The sequence below is a fragment of the Lingula anatina genome, chromosome 5 (assembly GCF_051362555.1).
Source record: "Lingula anatina isolate TDL-2025a chromosome 5, LinAna3.0, whole genome shotgun sequence".
In the NCBI taxonomy this organism is placed as follows: Eukaryota; Metazoa; Brachiopoda; class Lingulata; order Lingulida; family Lingulidae; genus Lingula; species Lingula anatina.
Window position 1 is genome coordinate 16714101 of NC_141771.1, and position 22610 is coordinate 16736710.

Consider the following 22610-nt stretch of genomic DNA (forward strand, 5'->3'; position numbering starts at 1 on the left):
CTGCCAATTTTTATAAAAACATACACTTGGTCTTGCATATAAAAGGACCTTTTCTTTGTCCATATAAATGGCTCTAGACCAAAATTGGACTATAAAATTGTTTGCAGCATTTCTAATACCTCTTGGGGTTGGGTATTGGTGCCTTTTGTCGAACACGGCTGCCAAAAACCTGAGAAATATTGCTTTTAAAATGATTGAAATTTTTGAATCATTTTATTTTCATACACAAAAGTAAGAGGTTTGCTTATTAATTTTTGGAAGGGAGAAAGATTTGAAGGGGCTACCTGAAAACAGAGGGTTAGACTTGACTTATTTTACCACAAAACCACATTGGATATGTTTTAGCATAATTGATAAATTAATAGTATGTCAATTACCTGTCTGTAATATTGCAACAAAACCACATTCTAGTTGCAGAAAATGATTTCCATATAGTCAAGTTTATCTTATACTTGCAAAAGATCAAAATACATATACATGTACTTGCTTTATTGTCTTCACATTAAAATGTAAGACTGCCAAGGCAATACAGTGATTAAGCAGAGAAACTATAAATCAATGGACAGCAATTGCTTTGGCTTACACAATTATAAAACTTTGCATATTGAAAGCCAGTTTAGGCTAGCATAAATGTTAGAATTTACATTTAATCACAGATTTGTTAAGGTAGATGACACAGTAAGCTTACAGAATTAATTTTACATTTATGAAAATTGTTGAAATTCTCCAACATAACGCATGCAAAGTGTGAACTTTGCCACTCTACATGTTCACAATTTTACACAATAAATCATTTAAACAATATTGTTAAAGGGATAATAACTCTTCGTATGAGGTCTATTTTTCACAATAAAAACATTGTGAATAACTCACAGAAATATAATATATTCTGTGTTATGACAAAAACAGCAGTTATAGCTATTATTCTGATATCTGAGCTTGTCTTCAGACCATGTGACCTCCATTGATGGCTATACTCTGTTATAATCTCTTAAGAGATTTTAACAAAAAAAACAAACTTTTTAGAAAAAAACCAGAGACTAACTTTGAATGTAAAAATGAATTCATTAACCATTGATTAGTGTGGGAAAATTGTTGTTTACTCCAGGAAAATTCATTTTTTGGCCAAAACGAAGAGTTATTATCCCTTTAACCAATAATTCCAGTTAAATACAATACCCTGGGTTTAATACAATGTACAACCATTGTAATGCATATTTCAAAATCACAAGATAATTATTATAATTAAAAATTAATAATATAAATTTTAAAAAAATAACAAAAAAAAGTGAAAAATATGACCACAAATATGATTTTCAATCAATTTTAGTAAAAACCTTAATGTGGTACTTCTCACAAATAATAAATTGCTACAAATAAATTATTCCATGTATCTATTCTTATTAGAATATGATCACCAATTTGTTTGTAGACAATTATAATTGATTCCCTCCATTTACATACATTACTCCATTAATTGTAAATGTAATAGGATTTCAAATCAGTCACAGCTCTTTGGGCAAACAAATATTCTGGTACTGTACTAGCAATATATGTAAATATGTATATCCATCCAATTCAATTTTGCCTGCTTGACTTGCTGTTTTTGTGAATAAAAATATTTTCTTTATTTCATGCGCTTCTGCTCACAACTCTAATAAATAAAAAATAAAATATCTATCTCTTTCTCTTATAACAGTATTTACAAAGACTACACAAAGATGTATTTTAAAAACAAAGGAGAGCTCAAAATCTTTGAGTTTATCGTTGTTGTTTTTTTTCAGTTGACAATTGTGGCATTTCAAAACAGCAAAATGGTCAGTGTCATGTTAACACCCTACAGGATAGGCTCTGTTCCATTCCAGTCAATCTGTGCATCTTTCCATCTGAAATTAAAAACAAAAAATTACTATTTTCCCTCTCTTTACATTCTTTTTCTTTATGGTCACAAACAATTTGATTCAGCTCTGATAGGTAAGTAAACATAACATTAAAGTCTGGCAAGTCTCAGTAAAAAGTTCAGTTAAACCTGAATCAGATGTAAATGCGTCTTAAGTCCAGGAAACCTACTTTGTTCTAATACAGTGCTCCAGGGGGGGTACCAGGTCGTCATCAGAGGGGGGTTCATAAAACCTGTTGGTGGTCTCTGTAAAGGGACAAAAAATATCACGGTTGCTTTTCATTTATCATCAGTATATATTATTGATTAACTTTTGAAAATTATTTCAATGAATGACAGTAAAACTGTTATCTTTCATGTCTTTATCTTAGATGAAACTTATTATGTATTACCTGCAATAATTATTTCAAAACTGAAAACAATGTCTCAGAAGTGAAATCTAGTCTTGTATTGAGATTAATAACAAAGCATAAGCCCACACTCTAAATTGCAAAAAAAAAAAAAATGTAAAACCCATTTTAACCTTTTCATCATTTCCTTATATCTTAAGGATGCACCAATGCAAAATCAACATAAAGGAAGAGGGTCTACCTATTTTGACATAAAAATAAGAAAAGTGTATGAACCCCTTTTTTGCTACAAAACTGAATATTCAGAAAAAAATCTTGCCTCCCTTCTAGGTATAAATAAATACACATAAACACTTCTAAAAAGCTGAAATTTCTGGTTTCTCTCTCCAAACTTAGATAGGATGTTTAAAAGCACCTATAAATACATATTGTACCAGATGCAATGTACAAATAAAACAAAAAGCTACAAATTGAATGTTTTGTGGCCTTTACACAAGGACTCACTCCAACAGTACTCTCTGATAATCTATCTGGATTATGATGTAGAAAAATTTCTCTTTTTAAAATACTTTAAAATGCCTCTTCTTTAAACAGAAAGTTCCATGTCAGCATTACTATTATCATCCTCTTACTCGTTTGGGTATTTTTCTTTTTTTTTTTTGGTGATATTTTCCATCAGAGTGAGCCCAAGTAATACATACCTGACTTAATCCTTGAGAGTTCTAAATGATTTCATTTATTAAATAATCTGAGTTAAAAATACAAAAATAGCAATTGTTGTTAGGCTTAAAAAAAAAAAAGAAAAAGAAAACAATTCTCACTTACTGTCCAATATAAGCAAGATCACTTTTAAAAACAACCAATGTTTACTTCATGGTTCTTCTGAGTAACTTATAACATTAATGTACCACAATAGGCTGCAATATGTATACTGTGAGCTTGATACCAAGTGTTGTACTAGAAATACAAACTGTAATCTTGGCCACCTTGGCTCATCCTGTGTTTGAGAGATAATTTGAAACTTATCTCTGCTATCAGCATGCTTCTCTCATATCCAGTTACAGTAAATGGCAGAGACTAACAGAGGAGTATCTCCACTTATCTGAAGAACTCGGGGTGCGCTGGCTATTCTGCCCACACACATATGCACACACGCACACATGCATGCACACAAACACACATGCATGACCACACATACAAAAGCATGCATGCACACATGCATGCAAGTACTCACAAACAAATGTCCACATGCATGCAAATACACACACAAGCACAAACACAAGCCTGCAAAATGCACACACACACACACTATTATTTACTTACCTATAGTGAGTCTGATTTCTTCATCCTGCCGTGCCAATCCATCATAGTAGTACAGATCAAACTTCCTTTCCACTTTCCAGTCACTCATTAACTCTTTCTTCAGAGAGAACAACACACTGAAATGACTCTCGCTGCAAACCACCCAGATTGGGAACCGTGGTGTCTTGAGAAATGTACCCACCTGGTGGAGAGAATAAAAAAAGGGGTCACAAGAAATGCAGCAGCCATTTTGGAATTTGGTGCATCCACATCAAACATAAAAATTGAAGTCATTCTCATTATTTAATCACTATTTAGGTATTTAAGCAATGATGTTTAAGTCAAAGAATACAAAAGAGTTTTACAAAGGTGTGTTTCAGTTTCAGTATTTGCCCTAGTCAACTAAAACCCACACAAATAACACACAATCTGACGCAGATAGCATATACTCACTTCACACGACTTGTAGTGTTCAAAAAGAGACAGCAATCCTATGTCGCTTCTGGCATGGATGCCTTTTAGTATCATCTTGGGGCCCGTGCCGGAGTCCAACTCCACTTTGTCATTAAACACATTGGAGGCAGCCTTGCCACTCAGTATCAGGTTGACTAGTTCCTGGAGAAACAGTACAGTTTTGCAGTAGATAATTTTTATAATCAATCTTGGTAACAACTTTTCAGCCAAAACTTAATCAAAGTCTCAAGTAGTACATTGATTGTGTTAGCTGTGACAGTGTCACACTCAGGCTCTCACCTGGGAGCAGTACCCATGAGCCCCCATCAGTGTGTTGGTGGGAACATCCATATCCATCTTCAGCCTAAAACGAGATCATATATTTTCCCATATTATATGTATCACATTGCTGTTACAGTAGTTAAAAATTGTTATCTACTAGCTGCTGTGAGATACGGAACTGTGTTGGTTTAACATGGAAATTAAAACAAAAAGCCACCCTGTACCTGACCTTCTGAAAAAATTCTGACAAACTTATAAATATATGATAACCTTAGTATCATTATTCACTCGTATCATATATATGATATTTATTAAGTCATCATTCACCAGCTAATGGTTTTCATTAGAAATTAAAAGAAAGGGTCATCTATTACTTGACCCTCTGACTGAGAAACTTGGTATCATTTTCAACAAAAATGGTCACTGACTCTTTTCAAAATTATCAAAAGCAGCCCTAAATATCAGACAACTCTGCAGGGCCACCCTTCAACATCCACCCACTCACCTAAACACATAAAACAAATTAATTAAGTAATTAATTAATTAAAAAAATTAAAACACTGACAACTTACTCAGGAATTGTTCTTGACAGAATCAAAGAATAGGTGAACAGGACCACACCTGTGCTGCCCTCTAGCTCAAACTGGAAATGTGAAATAAAAGAGTCCTGTGGAATTCAACTAGGTTTGCATGTGGATTTAACTGCCCAATGAGAAAAATGACAGAAGATTGCATATTTTTGAGTAATATGTGAAATTCTAAATATTCATCTATGTGGTATTCATATATAATGTGGTAACAATTCCAGTTCAAATATCTATTATATGACATTCTGATATACAGTAATGACTTGATCTTTCCCATGGGGAAAAATATCAATATCATTTGTGCTAATTGTCTGTATAGAATATAACCATTAAGTAACCTGCTTTTCAGTTTCGATGTTACCACTCAATAGGAACATTCTTATTTTAAGAATTTACAACTTCAAAAATACAGTATCTGTAAAATTCACAATTTTCCCCATTGAAAACATTGAGTCAGTATGGCAATTGTGGTTAATGTAAATACTCACAGTGTTGATATGTTGTTTGATGAATTCATGCAACTCCTCCTGTGTGCTGAAGATGTTCAGAACAAGCTGAAATAAATACCAGATACATCTTAACTGACCCCTGAAGATGTCACCCTCTACGGTGTTTTTTCAAGCATCAACTTTCTGCCTTTTAAAGTAACACCAACAACTAGTATATACAGTTAACTATAACGCAGCTCACTCTGTGTATGTAATAGAATTATAATGGTATTGTATGTATGTAAAAAACACAAAACCTACTAACTCTCATTTTTGTAATGAAGAATGTAAAAGAATTCAATCATGATATCAAGCAACTCACTGTTTCCGTAACATTGTCAGGTTTATATCTTCCACTTCCAGCAAATATGGATCTTCCACATGGCCTGACAAATAGAAAAATATTCTGAAGTATTAAAATTCAAAACAGACAAAATTCTGGCTTAGTGCTCTTTATCCAAACAACATCAGCTTCAACGTGAAAGGACGTTTTTGTCCATTTAAGGATCCCAAATATTATAAATATAAAACTGCACCATAAATTTCTGCATCATTTCTTTTCTTTTTTTGCAAAAAGATTAATACTTACAATGTAACTACAGCTTCTTTCTGTTGGCCTGCTCTCCACAAGATGGCACTGATGGCTGCAGCAAGACAAGCTGTCCTCTCTTTTCTACTGGGTTCCAAACTTAAGTGATAAATAACATCAAAATAAATCAGCATGATGAAAACTAAATACAGTCAAAACTGATAAAGGTAAATCACAATTAGGTAAACTGCAAATACATGTACAACCCGAAACACTGAATGAAGACAATAACTGGTGTGTGTGGTAGGGGGAGAGAGGTGATGAATTTCACTTTTCATATACACTGAATCTTAAATATGTCCCCAGACCTTTGTTCTACCATGTTAGAACAAGTAACCAGAATATGATTCTAGGACAATCCCACCCCCCTTCCCCAGGACAATTCAATGGGATTTAAGGCAGGCATTTATAATTTTTCTCAATATCACATAGTTCATTTTCATTATTATATTCATTACAGAGGGGAATCATACACAGGGGAAATGTGGATGTCAGGAATGTCCTGATACCCCAAAGTTATACCTGTCCATTGTAGGTTTTTTTTCTTTGTTGAACAACATTTCCTGCAGCACCATGGCCTGTACAGCAGCCAGCACTCCACATGGTCCTCCCTGGAATATATGTATAATACACAAAACTGAGCCCACAAATACACATATTGCACTATTAACTGTAGAGCAATGCAAACTAGTAGGGACTGCCCAGTCTACTTTGTGGGTAATTTTTCCTGTCCTACACTATAATAAAGCTCTGATGCTGACAAATATGCCTACTTTAGATAAATGAAGGGAAGATCTGTGAAAAAATTTATTTTACAAAATAACCGTCTGTCAAACTGAATCACATTTTAATTGGGTATTCCAATCGCTTTTTTAGATCAAACAACAAATATAATGTGCCAAAATTTAAAACCAAAAGATTCTGGTGCTCCTTTCTTCCATATGCATTTAGAAATTTCAAACAGTAAAATATTGTCTTTTATCCTATATACAGTATGTTTTAAAGTTCAAGCAGCAGTCATTTAACTTGGTTTCATTAAAACATATAACATTTTATTATTATACAATGTTCTTATCATTTTATGTACAACTTCGATCCACTGGGTTGCAATCTTAAGAAGTCATTATTATTATTATTATTATTATTATTATTATTATTATTATTATTATTATTATTATTATAAAGCAGTCTGCTTCATATGAAAATAAAAAATAGTATGACTATGAAACTGCAAGAAAAATTATGAGTCAAAGTGCAGTATACAAAGACTATAATTTCAATTATAATGTATTACAGTACTGGAGCAAATTGATTTCGAAGTATACTGCTTCTGGTGAAAAGTGGTATCTTATTACCTTCCAAAACAAAACTAAGCAATCAAATTGATATTCCATATTTTTAACCATTCAGTTTTTAAATCTAAACTCTATATAAATCGAAACACAAAAGACAAAACTAGATTTCTTCTTGAATTTGCAATTTACCTTTTTCTGCACAATGCCATACTGTAGCCTAGGTTGATCAGAGAAAGTGAAACTCTGGTACAGCCATTCATCATTGAAGAACTTTGACGCTGTGCCAAATATTACTGTTTTTAGTTCCTGTAAAAAACAAAAAAATGACATCTTATTTGTTACGTAACAAATGTTCACAAAACAGGAAGTATAATATACACAAACAAACCCTGTATGTATGACATTCATGATCTAGAATATGAAACATGTTGTATATGATTTAAAGTGTGATAAAAAAAAAAGGACTTGTTTTCCAAAGTGGCAAATTTATACTACTATAAAGGTAATTTAATTTCAAATAGCAGAAAACTGAACATGCCAGAAATGCAGGCATCAACTATTTGACTAATTTTTATTTTTATTTTTATTTTTAACAATGTTTATTCAAAGGAAATGGAGGCAAAGCGCTAAAAGCATTAGATGCCCTCCATGTAAAACTATTTGACTAATAGTGAAGTCTTGAGGGGACTACAAGTAATAGTTCCCAGTGAGAGGAAATATAACCCCCCACATCACCATTATCTGTAACCAGCATGGCCCTTTCCTTTTGTACATCTAACAAATTTATATTTTTACACCCAAGGCTTGTGTACTCACCACAGCTGTCTGGATATCTATTGGTCTTGCATTAGTAATGAGATTAGATTTCTGCGTCTTTGCAATGGGTTTGTGCACCTCCTGGACGTGTAATTCCGCCATTTCCGCCTCCAGGTCATCTTCATCGCCAACTTCCAAATCACCCACCTTGCACAAGTTTTTAGCACCAGACCTGAAAATTTATGAATAATGAAGTATGGTTAAAAGAAGTTAATGAAATTAATTGAAAAAAATAATAAATAAATGAAAATGAATAAATTATATAAACAGAACATTTATTAAAATCAATTCAAAACTATAGTGTTTACAAAAGTCTGGCATAGCCCGTACTTTATCATTTCACAAATTCAATCATGTTACTGATTGGAAAAATACCAAACATACCTTTTTTTGTTAATCTCTAACTGAATATTACAACCACTTATGTTATATGACATGCAAAAATTTAGAGTGAAAGTGATCCTGAGAAACCTCCTTACCTGCTACCAGTAGAGGAACCACTACCACCCCTAGACATAACATTCTCCTTGATACTTGATATATTCACATCATAACCATCAAGTTCAAGGTCATCTCTCTTCCTGTGCCTGCTATTAGGTCTAGGAGATGGCTTGTCTTGAGCACTAGTGCTGACATCTGGTTGGGGTTCTCTGGATTCCTTCTGACTGCTTCTCCGACCATGTCGACTTGTGGGTCTTTCTGGTGTTGATAAATCCAGGCCGTCATTATCAAAACTGTGTTGTTTTTTATTTGCAAGATTCATATGTCCATCTGTTGAGTCTTGGTCCATGTTATGGTGGTGATGGTGATGGCGTTTATGGTGGTGGTGATGATGAGATCTTGGTTTATGTTCCTCAATTTTCAAAACAGGCTCACCAATGTCTAACACATCTTCAATTCTTCCAGAATCTTGCCTCAAATCTGTTCTTTTATGTCCTGTAGACTTAACATGGGAATCGTGCTGCATCCTATGGCCAGCAGATATCTCTGAGGCATTTGAAAATGTATTACTGATATCGGGTTCTTTGTATGGCAACTGGTTGTCCAAGGTGTGGTTAGTGTTTGGACGGCTATGGTGGTGTGATGATGTGGGCCTCTTCGTTTTCTTTCTGTCTCTTCCCTGTATAAATGATGGAAAACATCGGAAAAGACATTAGTGTGAATAATATTATATAACTGTTTTTATTATTTCTTTTTATTTATTTATTTATTTATCTATTTATTTATTTATTTTTTTTTTTTTGTATTGCATACCATGGACACTAGTATTATATATAAACATGGTAATGCACATTTATAGGTTATATGGGAGAGAGGCTTTAAATCTCTGAATAAACTAACATATCCCAATCCCATTAAAAAATGTGAATCCATACCATGGTAAACTTTATCATTAGTATTTTTTATTATTTTCTATTCTTTTTTTTTTTTCAAAGGAGGCAATATCTCCAATTCTTGTCACATTGTCATTTCTGATATATAACTCATGTTTTTTGGCAAGTACTGGACCATGCTAGGTGGAACAACATATACAGTTCTAACAACTTAGTTACTGTTTTATCCTTTTTTATTTATAATAATTTTTTTTTTTTTTTTTGGGGGGGGGGGGGGGGGGGGGTCCACACATGATTTTTTTATAAAAGTCTTGTACTTTCATACCCACCTCTATATTGCTGGAAATGGGTCCTGACATCCCTCTCAGTTTCCCAGATTTCAACCTTGTCGTCCCACCAGGTGGCAGTAAGGTAGCAGTATCTTCTCGCTCCCTGTCCATGATCCCAGCTCGCCCCTCTCCTCCCAGTGTCTCTCCCTCTGTTGTGTCTTCTAGCAACATCTCTGAATGTTTTGGAGGTGGTGCTACACATATAAATAGGAAGATATCGAGACAAGATTATACAGATATAGCTGGGGTAGCCCTGTCAATTTTTTTTCAGCCAAATCACTACTTTTTCATGGTTTAATTTTCCAAATGGTTTAATTTTGACTTATCACATTTTGTTTCTAAAGCCAACTTTAGTCAGTTTTAGCATTTGGCTAAATTGGCAAGTGTCAGCGCTACCCCAGTATAGATACTGATAAAGAAGTTTTTTATCAAAATAAATACTTTATTTTGGAGCTGTATTATATATACTAGGAATATGTGTGGTTAATCTTATGTGTGGTTAATCTCATTATCTGTCTTTGAAGTGTTTTATTGAATCATAAACAGTCAAAGTGAGCAAATCTCTGAGTATGTTGGAAGTGGTGCTATGGATATAGATAGCAATTTAAAGATACAAATATGGAAAAATAGATATGAAAATAATAAGATATATTGATGCCTGCAAAGGACAAAAACAAACTATAAGCTACAATATAATCAACAACACTATATGGAAACTGTTTTTGCAAAAATCAATCCCATCGCACTGCATTAGAATACTTACTGATACTTTATTTGGTAAATAATTATACTAAAGTGTAACTCCAGATATAATTGTCTCATAAGTTCCTTTTTTATGGCATATTTCATTTGATCACTTCGATCATTCACATTGAGCAAATTTCAAATCTGACAATGTTTTATATCACCAATTACACAGTAATTACATTGCAAATAAAAAAGGAATCCAATTCTAACCTTTTTTCCTAGGTTTGGCTACAGGGGTCTCTATAGCATCATCACACCTATGACCAGATGTATCTGGAACCTCTGCAGGCTTTTTCTTCTCAGCATCATTCCGTACATCATCTTCATTGTGGTTTGGTGTACTACTGCTGCCTTTCTCCATGAGGTGTTTTATTATAACTTCCAGCATGGCACGCAGGGGATTTTCCAATTCCTGTAACAAAATTTCATGATATATCACAATACCCTAACTACTGCCTACACACTTACTGCAGGTTTTTAAGGTTTTAACAATAACAACCTGTATTGCCTTATCTTTTCAGGCCTATATCACGAATAAATTACTGTATAACCATGGAAATGTACTTTTCTATGATATGATTTAATGCACAATAGAAACTGATGCTTGTGTCACAGTGGTTATTATTTATGAAGTAAATGCTGATAGTCTGTAGGTAGTACTGTACACATGTAGTTTATTATTATTATTTCTGAATATCCACAACATAAGGCTGAGTCCAAGGCATATGTGACGGGGGGAGGGGGATCAGGATTATTTGAAGGGGGGACGTAACGACAGACCTCAGATGTGAAACTGGCCATTGCCCCTTTGTGGGGTTTGGCGCCTGCTCAAATAATTTTTGGTGTTTGGAGGGAAACGGTGCCCTTTGATACAGTTTAGAACTATGATTTATCTAGCCAAAATTCTAACTTCAAGAGGAAAATATTGCTGTGATATATTTTTCAGAAGCTGAAGGTGTAAACATAAACAACTCGTCTCTCATGTATTTATAAGAAAAAAGAAATTCAGTCAAAAAATGACAAACTTGTAATCACAACAGTACTATATTTAAAGCATTTCGTCTGTCACAATTAAAAGTGCTTAAAAACTTCTGCGTACCCTGTTTTTCTTCATAAGTTTCTCAATTTGTAACTCTTTGATGAGGAGTGGCCTTTTGCTGATGCTGTCCTCAGTCCTGGGCATCTCTTCATCCATCATCTGAAGGGTGCATCGCAGACCCTACAATTATAGGTGATTTACCATAAAGTAACACTACTACTAACAGACCATTTTTTTTTTTCTTTTTTTTTTTGTCATCAACAAAACTTACTTTTTTTTCGCAGGCCCTTGGTGGTAGCTATGATTGTTTTAAAAGAAGAATTGACGTACGAAGTTTACTACAACTAAGTACAACTGAAACTGTGAAAGTTTAAACAGTAGCCGATAAATAAAAACTTCAAGAAAATAAAATAAATAAGGACTCTCATGAGTCTACCAGTGTTTGCAATAACAACTAAAATAAATTATTTAATCACACAAAGGTTCTCAAAACAAAGCTAAAACTGTGTTCTTGCTTAAAAGAAATATGTTGAAAATTGGGATCCTGGAAACTCGCCGGAGCGCCTATTTGTTTACATTGGATTCCACCAAAGAATGGAAAATAAATAAAAATCTTTACCTTTCTGCTCAAGTACTCTCTCACCACCGATGCTGCTACAGTCTCAGCAGTTGGATTTGCCATTTTCATGTAATTCAGATAACTAAGTTAAGTAAAATGTGCATTTTTTATCACTGAAATTCAGTAAACGATTTTTCTTCAACAGGAGGCCGCCATGTTCTATCTCGGAATTTCTCGCGACGACGAATATGGGTCTTTTTTTAGCATTACTATTTGTTGCTAACTTATATATCAAAAGTAAACTAATAAGTCGATTTCTTCCTGTTAATAAGGTTTAATTAAGTTTAAAAAGCTACATAGCAGTATGATTATAATCTCGCATAAACTTTAGATAACGGGATTTAAAATGGCTGAAACACAGATAATGGTTCGACGAAATTTGCCAGGCACAAAATATGAGGTTTGTTGCACATTATGGCTCTGGATTGCAATAGATAGCTCTGCATCAATAAGTTTAGATATTTCTTTCACAGTCTTAAGTCATTGATTGTTTTTTCGGGGGCGTCTCGATAGTCCGAAGGTTCATTGGTCCGAAGGTTCATTGGTCCGAAAAGTGGTAACATTTCCATCGATTTTTTAATCAAGGGTTCATTGGTCCGAACGTTCTATAGTGAATATTCGGACCAATGAACCTTCGGACTATTGAACCTTCGGACTATTGCTACGGCCCCGTTTTTTCATGCTCTCTGGCATAGATCTTGTTTATAAAAATCCTCACCTAGCCCAAATATACAGAATGACAGTTCTCGCTCGTTTATAAATGTGTTAATGTCTTCAACTGACTGTTAATGTAACCAGGTTTTCTAGTAACTTGGTCACTCAGCATGGATAAATGATAAATGAACAAAAAATGAATACAGATTTCTTAAGATTAAAGTCTGTTTTAAATTAAAGTTTGATGTGTTGTTAAATAAAGAAACTGATAGCGACTTGACGTGAGAAACTTTCATACATGTATTATGTGATTTACATTAGGAATGGTGTAACTGGCCTGATGAGACGTTTGAAGAAATGGACAGCACTCTGGCAGTGCAGCAGGTTTGTGGCTGGATGGGTCTACCACTGTGTGTGTGTGAGAGAGTGTATGTGTGTGTCTGTTTGTGTGAATGAGTGTGTGTGTGCGTGCATGCATGTGTGTGTGTGTGTGGGTAGAGAGAGCAAAGAGAGGGAGGAAGAGAGATGGTCTGGGTGGGCATTCTCTTGAGAGAGAGAGAAATGTATAAATGAAATGATTTGCATTGCAATTTTAATTTAACATGCAAGAAGTTAATGTCATTCTACTATTCCTAACATAAACACATCTTCATAAGAAATTATGTGAGTAGCATGTAAAGTTAGAATTATTGAATATTATTATTAACATTATTCAATATCCCCATATGAATGTTATATCTGTTCTTCCACTCAGTATATCCAGCAGTCAATAAGAAAGGACATCCAGAATGTTGAGAACATTCTCACTCCCCCAGAGAGCCAAGATGAAGGGGTGTGGAAGTATGAACACCTAAGGTACTAGACTGGGTTCCCACGTATCTCCCTGGGGAGTCGCGCTATATTGCCATCAAATTAACCCACTTAAATGTCTTGTCACGCCTACCAAATTAGCTATGGGGTAGAGATAAAATATTTACTTTATGACAAAGTCATTTTCAGAGGCCTCGGACTTTGACAAAAATAGATATAGTTTATAACGGGGGTAGACTCAGACAAGGACTGAATCGTCCCAAACTACAATGTTGTCAATGGGGTTGGGATTTTGAACCATGTTTTATAAAGTTAAGTTCTGTGCTACCCATTGAACTGTATTTTATAATATATTTTCAGGCAATTTTGTATGGAGCTGAATGGACTGGCTGTCAAACTCCAGGTAGAGGTTAGTTGCTTATCCTGCTGCTTGTACTGGCATTGCTGCAGTCTTTCCTTTACAGTTATGATCATGTTCACATCTGAAATAATTTAGACCAGATAAATGGTGCCACCAGGTGACAAGATTACATAGTCATTCAAGTGACCATTTGCATTTTAAAATGTATATTTTATAAAACTGTACTTGGTATTTATTCTTATGCCCCTTTTCTGGTGATGTTATTTGGATTACTGGTGTGATCCAAGTTAGTTCTTTTGTGAACACTGCCTGTCTTCTACCTTCAAAATGGTATCCTAGCAACCAAGTATCAACCCCAGCTTCAAAATACTGTCATACTGTGTGTGTGTGTGTGTGTGTGTGTGTTTGTGTGTGTGTGTGTGTGTGTGTATGTGTATATATATATATATACCATCACCATATGTGTCACTGCAATCCTTCTGCTGGTCTAGCAATAAAAGCATAGCTGCTAAGGTTTGGCAGCAGGATTTCAGCTATACTCCAAATTCATTTTCTTACTGAAAAAGGTTGTCTAGGTTCTGTTTGCTCCAATCACAAGAATATGGAAAAAAAATGGCTGTCCAGAATTGACGTGGAGAGCAAAAAAAGAAAAAAAAAGAATTTGGACTGGCTTATATCTTGCTGTGCAGCAGTCTGTAGTTGAATGTAGGAAGGGCTACTTGAGATGGCCATTCATGTCTTCATTAGACCTGATTGTCAATGTTTTCTTTGAATTAGGGAATATTTTACTGTACACAGCGTGTTCAATTGCCAGAATAATTTTTGCAAGTTTTTAAAGTAAATTTATTTGACTTGAAGTGTAGTTTAAAAGAAAACATTATAAAATGGTGAAGTTAAAAATAAAAATTTTAAAAATACAAGTGCAACTAATAAAACAAAATATCACAGACTTGTCAGTTTTGCACCATCAGTTTTGCATTGGTGTAAAATTCCCATGTGACATTCACTCCATTTTATCATCAATTTGCCTGTTGTTTTCAGAATGAATGTAACCCAGAGACATGTACCCAGATGACGGCCACTGAACAGTGGATATTCTTGTGTGCTGCTCACAAGACACCTAAAGAGGTGAGATGATTCTCTTCCTCAACAAGTATGTAACAAGAACCTTTGATTATTGTAGCTAATTAAAAGAGAGTAAGAATTTATCTTATTATTGTATTTTATTCTATTATTTTATTTTATTATTTTATTATCATATTTTATTAACTATTTATTTTACTTATACATATTTATTTATTCATTTATTTGTGACTATGCATTTTAAACTATGAAGAGCAATGTGCATATAAGTGACTTTTGTTTGAGAAATCCAGTTCTCAAATCATATTTATTTTTATATTTGGGTAAGAAACTTTTGTCACCTTGACACATATTTGTTGTAAAGAAAGTGATTTTTTTTTTGTTCCTTTTCCAGTGTCCTGCCATAGACTACACCAGACACACTCTAGATGGCGCTGCTTGTCTATTAAATAGTAACAAATACTTTCCCAGCAGGTAAGTGATGATAAATTTGAATTCAAATATATATGTTAGTTCCCTTAAAGATGCATATGAAGTCAATTTTTTGCCACAAAAGCCAACCAAATGCCAGCATATAGTTTCAAACAGTATAACTGAGAGAATTACCAAAAGACAGCACTTAATATTACCCCCAAAATAATTTTGAATGTAATGACATTTTGAAAACTTGCAGGGTTAGCATCAAGGAATCCTCAGTGGCAAAATTGGGCTCAGTATGTCGGAGAGTCTACAGAATATTTTCTCATGCGTACTTCCATCATAGGTCACTATTTGATGAATTTGAGGTGAGGTTTCAAAACTTGATCCCATACAAATATTTCCTGCTCTCACATGAAAAAAAATCCTCTACAAATTTTTTTAGAAAATTTTTTATTGCCACATAATGTTACCTCTTTTTGATTTTTCATTATTTATGAACTTATCATTTAACAAGAAATGAAAGATATTAATTCTGTAGATTGAAAAATGTCTTGTTGACATTGTTGTGATCAATATTTGTGTCTCTGTAAGTATTATTTTTCAAAAAAAAAAATGCAGATTAATTTCACAGCAGATGAAATGATTAGATTAAAAGTGCTAAAAAAGAAAAAGAACAGCGGACATACACAGATATTTACAAGACAATTGCCATTGCTTCAGCCCTCTTTATTCAGATATTAAATTCTCCATGACACAGCCTCATACAGATATACTTCACTGTTTGACTTTCAACCAGCAAATAGGTAGGATATGAATCAATTTATATTTCAGAATGAGACAGCTTTGTGCAAGCGGTTCACACTCTTTGTCACCAAATATAATCTCATGTCCAAGGACAATCTCATAGTTCCAATTCTGGAGGACCAACAGGAAGGTGCCAACGAAAGTGAGGCTTGAAAGTGGAGATGGCCTGATTGACTCAGTGGAGTTGACTTTGCAGGGCATGTGCTATGAAAAAGAGGCTTGAAAATGGAGATCGTCAAATGTGCTTTATGACGGTGAACTAAGCAGAGTACGTGTTTTGAAAAAAGAGGCTTGATCATGTGACCTGCATAAAGATTGAAAGTTTTGCGCTTTCACTGAAATACCAGTAAATGTGGCACTCCTTTTTACAGTCACAGACAGGGTCATCTGTGCCCTACTAGAAAGTTCCAGTAATACTGAAAATGTAACAAAACAGTTTTTTTTAACAAAAGGGCCACCAGGAATCCTGTGTTGTTGTGCGCTGTAAAAAGATGAAAATATACATTGAAGTAGTTGATTTAAGTGTAAGGTTAAATTTTCATATGAACAATCACGAAAGTGAAACCAAGTGACATGTGTCTTTTATTTATTATAACTTTTGTTAGTGTAAATTAAGTTTAATCCTATATAAATGTAATGAAATAAATTGAAACAGTTAAAGTAAAACATTCCAAAGTACCTTTTTTTAATGAAAAAGAACACTTCACCGCTCTGCTTTCTCATGTCCCTCTTTAAAGGGAAAAACTGATTTCCAAAGATCGGCCAAAAGCATCGAAACACGCTCATCAAAGAGTTACAAGGAACACATTTGAAAGGGTAGAATTTCATGGCCATGCTGAACATTGCGGTCTCCCTCGCCGTTCAGGGAGGCAAAAGGTCTCCATATCGAAAAGACGATGAGGGTTTGGTAAAGCCATAATGACACACACAACCAACAAAATAGATAAATAAAAACGCATTTTCAAGGTCAACATATTTGATATTGCGTGACTGGGCATATGAATCGGCTTTCTTAGGTCGAATGACAAACAGGGGCGGTATTGTCATAGAAAATATAGGGTTTTCATTAAATCTTACGGTACAATTTTAAAGGAAAACGTTTAAGTTTCACACGGTTATTGAATTGTATTGTACATTACATTCATAGGTAATTTTCCATAAGTAAACTCTACAGAATTAATATTTTAACTGTGAAGTAATAAAACAGAAATATAAAAACTGAGTAAAATAATTTTAAAAAGAATTGGTCTATATTTGTACTATATACAGTTTCTCTTGTTTTGAAAATTCTGAAAGAAAATGTTGGCACGTTTCATTAAATCACTTTTAGTTGCTGTTAAATAGATATAACTAGCTAATCGAAAGTCATAAAGAAAATCTACAACAAGTAAAAAAATCATTTCAAGTATTTATTAATTAGCCTACCTAGGATATTTTATCATAGGCAACGGTCGGCGGTCGTCAGCGCAGGGCGGATAGAGACTGTAATATTCAGCACAGCTTCTACGGTGAAGGCTTCTTGTGCGCCGTAGACATCGATCGGTGGTCGTCTCGGTCTCAGTACACGGCGAGGAGAGACCGTAATATTCAGCACAGTTGAAGGTTACTTGGTGCAGAAGACGCTTATCGCCAGTCGCCTCTCCCTCCGTCCACTCCTGATTCCCTCCGGAAAAACGTTAATGGTTTCTCAGAATCGTTTTGGAAAAACGACACTGGTTTCTAGTTTATTGGTTTCAATGAAATGAAAATTTATACTTCGAACAACAAAAGGAGGCCCAAGGGGCCCCCAAACTCCTCATCTTCATCCCTCACCCCCCCTCCCCCCTTCCACACACACACACAATCAAACGATTCTAACAAATAAATATAAGAAAAACGACATGAGATTTTAGTAGCCAGAATTGTTTACAATAATAAAAATTTTTATTATTAAATAAAATTAAACTTGGTCCACCCTACAACAAGTCAAGACAGGCGTCCGCTGTGAAAGCGTCCTGTGCCCCGTATAGACCGAACCGCGGTCTGTGCGTCGTAAACAACGATCGGCGGTCGTCTTGGTCTCTCAACACGGCGAGGAGAGAGCGTAACACCATGCCCGGCTTCCACAGTAGAGGTTACTTGGTTGCGGTAGACGTTCATCTTCGGTCACCTCTTCCTCCAAACACTCTTGCTTCCTTTTGCAAAAACGATTCTGGTTTCTCAGAATCGTTTTTGAGAAACGACAATACTGTCTGGTTTTCACTATATTTCTGGTTGCCATGTTAGTTCAGAAAAAAAACGACACTAGTTTCTGATTGCCAAGTCCATTTTTTCACACTGCCTCTTTTGTAACCGACTACTTGTCATGTTTTGTTGCGTTGAATTTTCACCAATTTATTACTTTGTTCTTCTTTTTCTCTATTGTTCTTGTGTTTATCCGTGTGTTTAAAATGTCTAGTTGAACATGAGTATCGATAAATAGACCAATGTTTTGCAATGAACTTAATTGTGTATATAAAATAAACACATAAGTACTCTATTTCAGTTTATAAATGCAAGTGAGTAGCATTAGCAATTAATGTTCTTGTGCCCTTATGGTGTAGGTAGTTAACGCAGTGCTGGTTGAACAGTAGAGAATTTCTTACCCTCCTTACTACTTTCTCTTGAAGTTGCACTAAACGCAAAAAAAAAAAAAAAAAAAAAAAAAAAAGATGACCGACAAGACAACTGTGCACCTTAAAGTTTGTCTGGCTGGTTGGCGCACTTGTCTGAATTCCTAACCCGGTATTCGTTGAATTTGCACCAATTTGCTATTTTGTGCTTCGCCAGATGTGATAATGAGTTTGAGAATTGTTTCGTGATGGGGCTTGTTTCAACTTGATATTTTTTCACCCATTTACCCCTTAGTACTCTCTCTCTCTCTCTCTCTCTCTCTCTCTCTCTCTCAATCCGCCACTGCATATGATGCATCTTACATCAGGCGTTACATAAGTGTAGTTACAGGTGTAGCCTTTTACAGCAACAGATCAATCAAGTTACAGGTGTAGCTTCTAGGCTGCATTCAACGCTGTTTTTCACTGAAAACGTTTTAGTGCGTTTTCCGGGATGTTAATCATAGCAGCTTCTTATTAAACGTTTGGGGCGTGGCAATTAGAGGAGGAGAAGGGGTATGTAGGCCATCACTCTCGAAACCCCCACCGCTCTAGTGCCAACAACTAAACTCAGTGAAATCAACCGTTGGCTTATATCAAGTCCAATTTCACAAGTTAAAAAATAATAAAACGGCGTTTTCTTAAAGTATTTTGAATGCAACACACAATTTCACACCCACAGCATTGCAAACAAAAGATAGGTTTGGTTAAGGCTAGGAGCCAAAGTTAAACGCCCGTGCGTTGAATATCAGTTTTTATGAGTAAGAGAGACATGGGCGGCGGCGGCGAAGAACAATTCATGCGACGAGCGATAGAGCTGAGCGCAAGAGGGGCCAGTTTGGGCGATGGGGAGCCTTTTGGTGCGGTGATCGTAAAGGGCGGGAAGATCATTGGTAGGCATAGTCTTTTCTGTATTCTTCCGAAAAACTAGTACTGTTTTGCATTCAGCGAAAGTTCCCACTGAGTTGGATCAATCAAGAAGCATAGTTTCGTTGGGAATGAGCCCTCAGAGCCATAAGTTGGACATACTGTATTTCTTAACGTGCTTTTTGAATAAAAAAGTGAATAGCTTGAGTGCTCAATATCTGGTACATTGATGTTTCAATGACTGGACTGCTGTTACATTGCCACGGATGTTTAAGAATAAAAATGTAAAATACTGCTTCAATTTTTACGAAGACGTTGTCGGCTTGTGGTGGTCAGTCTACGAAATAAACCTTTAAAACATGTATAAAAGCTTTGATAGATTCTCCTTAATAACTTTCGTAAAATGCCGTGTGGCATTGTTTACTCCAATTAATGGTTAAAACAACTTCATACTGGTTTCTTTCGCTTTGCATGCAAACTTTTCATGATCAGCACCAACAATAATGGACAAACTATACCTTCCGATAATGGGCCCTGAATGATCTTAAAACCGTTATGACTACCGGATGGAAGTCTAGAGAAGCGTGGAAGGAATGGTGCTCCTAGGAATGGAAGTCCAGGGTCCCATATGATAAGCACAAGTTAGTGTTAGACGGACTATTGGGGTTAGTATATGGGACGAATGTTACCTGTACAAAGTAATAGGGAACTGACTACATTTTATAGCGGACTTCCGTTCCAGCCACCCCATCCCTGGTAATTTTGTCAACGGCCGCGGTTTATAAACGTATAAGCAGTCAAGTTTTAAAATGAATAAAATGCAGTATTTACCTTGCAGGTGAAGGTTGGAACCGTGCCATAGTGGATCTCGACCCCTCCGCCCACGGTGAGGTAGTAGCTATCAAAAACACGTGCCGGAATATGAAGGCGAGTGACCTGACCGGATGTGACATCTACACGAGCTGTGAGCCCTGTGCCATGTGTGCTGGTTTGATTGCAATCACAGGGTTTGTAAAGGATTAATCCCAATAATAATAATGATTATAATAAAATTGATAATAATAACAGTGGTAATCATAAAAATTATTGCAATGGTTTATTATTATTATTATTGTTTACTGAAACTCTCAAAGTCAATAATGCGCTATAGACTCTCCACCAATATCCAAGTACCCATGTACATCTCTGATGATATTTCTATTAATCCAAAAATTTCAAGCTCTTCACTCTTATGGTCTAGGAGGAAAGACTAGCTGTGACTAACGCATGGACGTGCAGGGTAACGTGATCGTATATTGTGCAAAGTCTTTGAAAAATTATTGCCACTGTTATCGATATTTAGTAAGTGTCATCGTAATTTTGCCTTCACTATTTCCATGATTAGCTTTCGCTATTTCTTTTCTTTTTCAGAATTGAGCGTATATTTTACGGTACCACTCTGGAAGCTATAAAGCCTCACTTCACCTTGGACTACGCGGCTTCATATCGGGATTTTCATCTACCAGTACACCAGCGACATCTACCGGCAAAACAACTCCTGGCTGAGGATGCATACAAGGCTGTCAACGATGCTTTCCCTATCAGGCACGATAACCTGGCGGCAGATGTTTAATACTTATAAATAAGTGAAAGTTATCTAATTGAAAGGCGTTATATAATATAAAGTGACTCACAGCTTTTAAGCTTAAAAGATGCATATGAACTCAATTTTTGCCACAAAAGTCTACCAAATGCCAGCATGTACTTTCAAATAATATAACTAAGAGAATTACCAAAAGACATCGTTAAATAACCGAAAAATGATATTTAAACATACCTTTCTGCTAGCTTTCTCAGGGCCGTAGCCTGAGCAAAATGCCAGAGGGGGCAGTAAGCGGACACGAGGGGGCGAAGCCCCCGAGGGGGGAGGGTGTGGGAAGGGGTGTCCCCCTCGCACGGTGTGGAAAATTTTTAAAAACTGTATGTATAATACTGCATGCTGGTGCATTTTAACTGTTATTTATTGGTCAATCAGAAGTCAGAAATTGTGGGTTCATTTTGCCATAAGTACAGTCATTTTTTCAACACAACACGCCAATTGGCCTGGGGGATAGCTCCCTCAGGGAGGGTGAGCTTTTTGGCATAAACTGAGTTGGCTAAAAACAGTACAAACAGATTGTAAACAGATTGTTGAATGATTGTCTAGTGGCCACGAGTGCCTTTTCTCACAGAATTGATACCAACTTTGCAATTATTTTTTTTTTTTACCTTTGCATTTTTTTTTTTGCACCACAATTTCCAGGGGGGGCAGCTGCCCCCCCTGCCCCCCCCCCCCCCCCCCCCCCCCCCCCGAGGCTACGGCCCTGGAGTTGACATGTGATATGAAAGTTTTTTTCCAAATGATTTTCTTCGCTTTTTTTCTATTTTTCTGAGTAATAAATGAAAACAAAGATATTTTATCAGGTTCTAAATAACTTTTAATGATCTCACCTATGAAACGGTCAGTATGTGACCAGAAAACTTAGGCCTTTTTATATTCTATCTAAAAAAACAATAAGACAATTGTCTTGTGAAAAATACCCTTTTCGCATTTTTTTATTATTTTCTGCTAGTCATATGTCGCCCGAAGTGACTCTTTACTGGATATTTGAAATGGCAATTGATAACTTAATCCGTCATCAAAACTAAATCCATCTGAACCGCCTCTCAAATCCATGCATGCTGTTTACATCATGGGTAAAGTTAAACTATATGTCAATACAATAATAATAATAATAATAATAATAATAATAATAATAATAATAATAATAATTTCGAAAAGCACCAAAGTCATCTTTCTAGGAACGTTTCCTGAAGGTTTATCAAATAAAAC

The 22610-nt window shown here is 35.3% G+C and overlaps 2 protein-coding genes and 1 long non-coding RNA gene across 4 annotated transcripts; 2 read left to right on the plus strand and 1 right to left on the minus strand.

The window, feature by feature from the left end:
• Window positions 1-474: 474 nt before the first annotated feature.
• LOC106166074 (putative ubiquitin carboxyl-terminal hydrolase MINDY-4) lies at window positions 475-12312 on the minus strand. The gene is made up of 17 exons (XM_013544493.2): window positions 12131-12312; window positions 11572-11691; window positions 10683-10884; window positions 9726-9919; window positions 8542-9182; window positions 8063-8234; window positions 7436-7552; window positions 6474-6562; window positions 5952-6050; window positions 5685-5748; window positions 5363-5428; window positions 4860-4930; window positions 4306-4369; window positions 4006-4167; window positions 3574-3754; window positions 2071-2146; window positions 475-1886 (listed from the first exon to the last, which is right to left on the minus strand). Exons 1-17 carry the CDS (start codon window positions 12197-12199, stop codon window positions 1838-1840), a joined length of 2436 nt encoding a protein of 811 aa, XP_013399947.2. The 5' UTR covers window positions 12200-12312; the 3' UTR covers window positions 475-1837.
• A 43-nt stretch (window positions 12313-12355) lies between these two features.
• On the plus strand, window positions 12356-16937 carry LOC106166090 (MOB-like protein phocein). Of its 2 annotated transcripts, none has more exons than XM_087013493.1 (8): window positions 12356-12530; window positions 13106-13168; window positions 13539-13639; window positions 13955-13997; window positions 14997-15083; window positions 15433-15512; window positions 15712-15823; window positions 16290-16937. In XM_087013493.1, the coding sequence occupies exons 1-8, from the start codon at window positions 12477-12479 to the stop codon at window positions 16413-16415; spliced, it is 666 nt and encodes a 221-aa protein (XP_086869619.1). In that variant the 5' UTR covers window positions 12356-12476; the 3' UTR covers window positions 16416-16937. The 2 variants fall into 2 exon arrangements, with proteins under 2 accessions (XP_086869619.1, XP_013399963.1); XM_013544509.2 differs by having other exon boundaries at window positions 12357-12530; window positions 13955-14003.
• Window positions 16938-20472: 3535 nt separating this feature from the next.
• Window positions 20473-21428, plus strand: LOC147761745 (uncharacterized). The gene is made up of 2 exons (XR_015334821.1): window positions 20473-20766; window positions 21170-21428. It is a non-coding gene; the product is annotated as an uncharacterized LOC147761745 (long non-coding RNA).
• Window positions 21429-22610: the final 1182 nt, after the last annotated feature.

Excerpts from the sequence above, each read along its gene's own strand:
- LOC106166074 (XM_013544493.2), bottom strand. The coding sequence starts at position 12,199 with ATGAAAATGGCAAATCCAACTGCTGAGACTGTAGCAGCATCGGTGGTG. Across the intron at positions 7,553-8,062 it reads TAGATATCCAGACAGCTGTG|GAACTAAAAACAGTAATATT; the intron begins GTGAGTACACAA and ends TGTTTTTTACAG. Across the intron at positions 3,755-4,005 it reads AACACTACAAGTCGTGTGAA|GTGGGTACATTTCTCAAGAC; the intron begins GTGAGTATATGC and ends TCTCTCCACCAG.
- LOC106166090 (XM_013544509.2), top strand. The coding sequence starts at position 12,477 with ATGGCTGAAACACAGATAATGGTTCGACGAAATTTGCCAGGCACAAAA. Across the intron at positions 12,531-13,105 it reads TGCCAGGCACAAAATATGAG|GAATGGTGTAACTGGCCTGA; the intron begins GTTTGTTGCACA and ends GATTTACATTAG. Across the intron at positions 13,640-13,954 it reads TGGAAGTATGAACACCTAAG|GCAATTTTGTATGGAGCTGA; the intron begins GTACTAGACTGG and ends ATATATTTTCAG.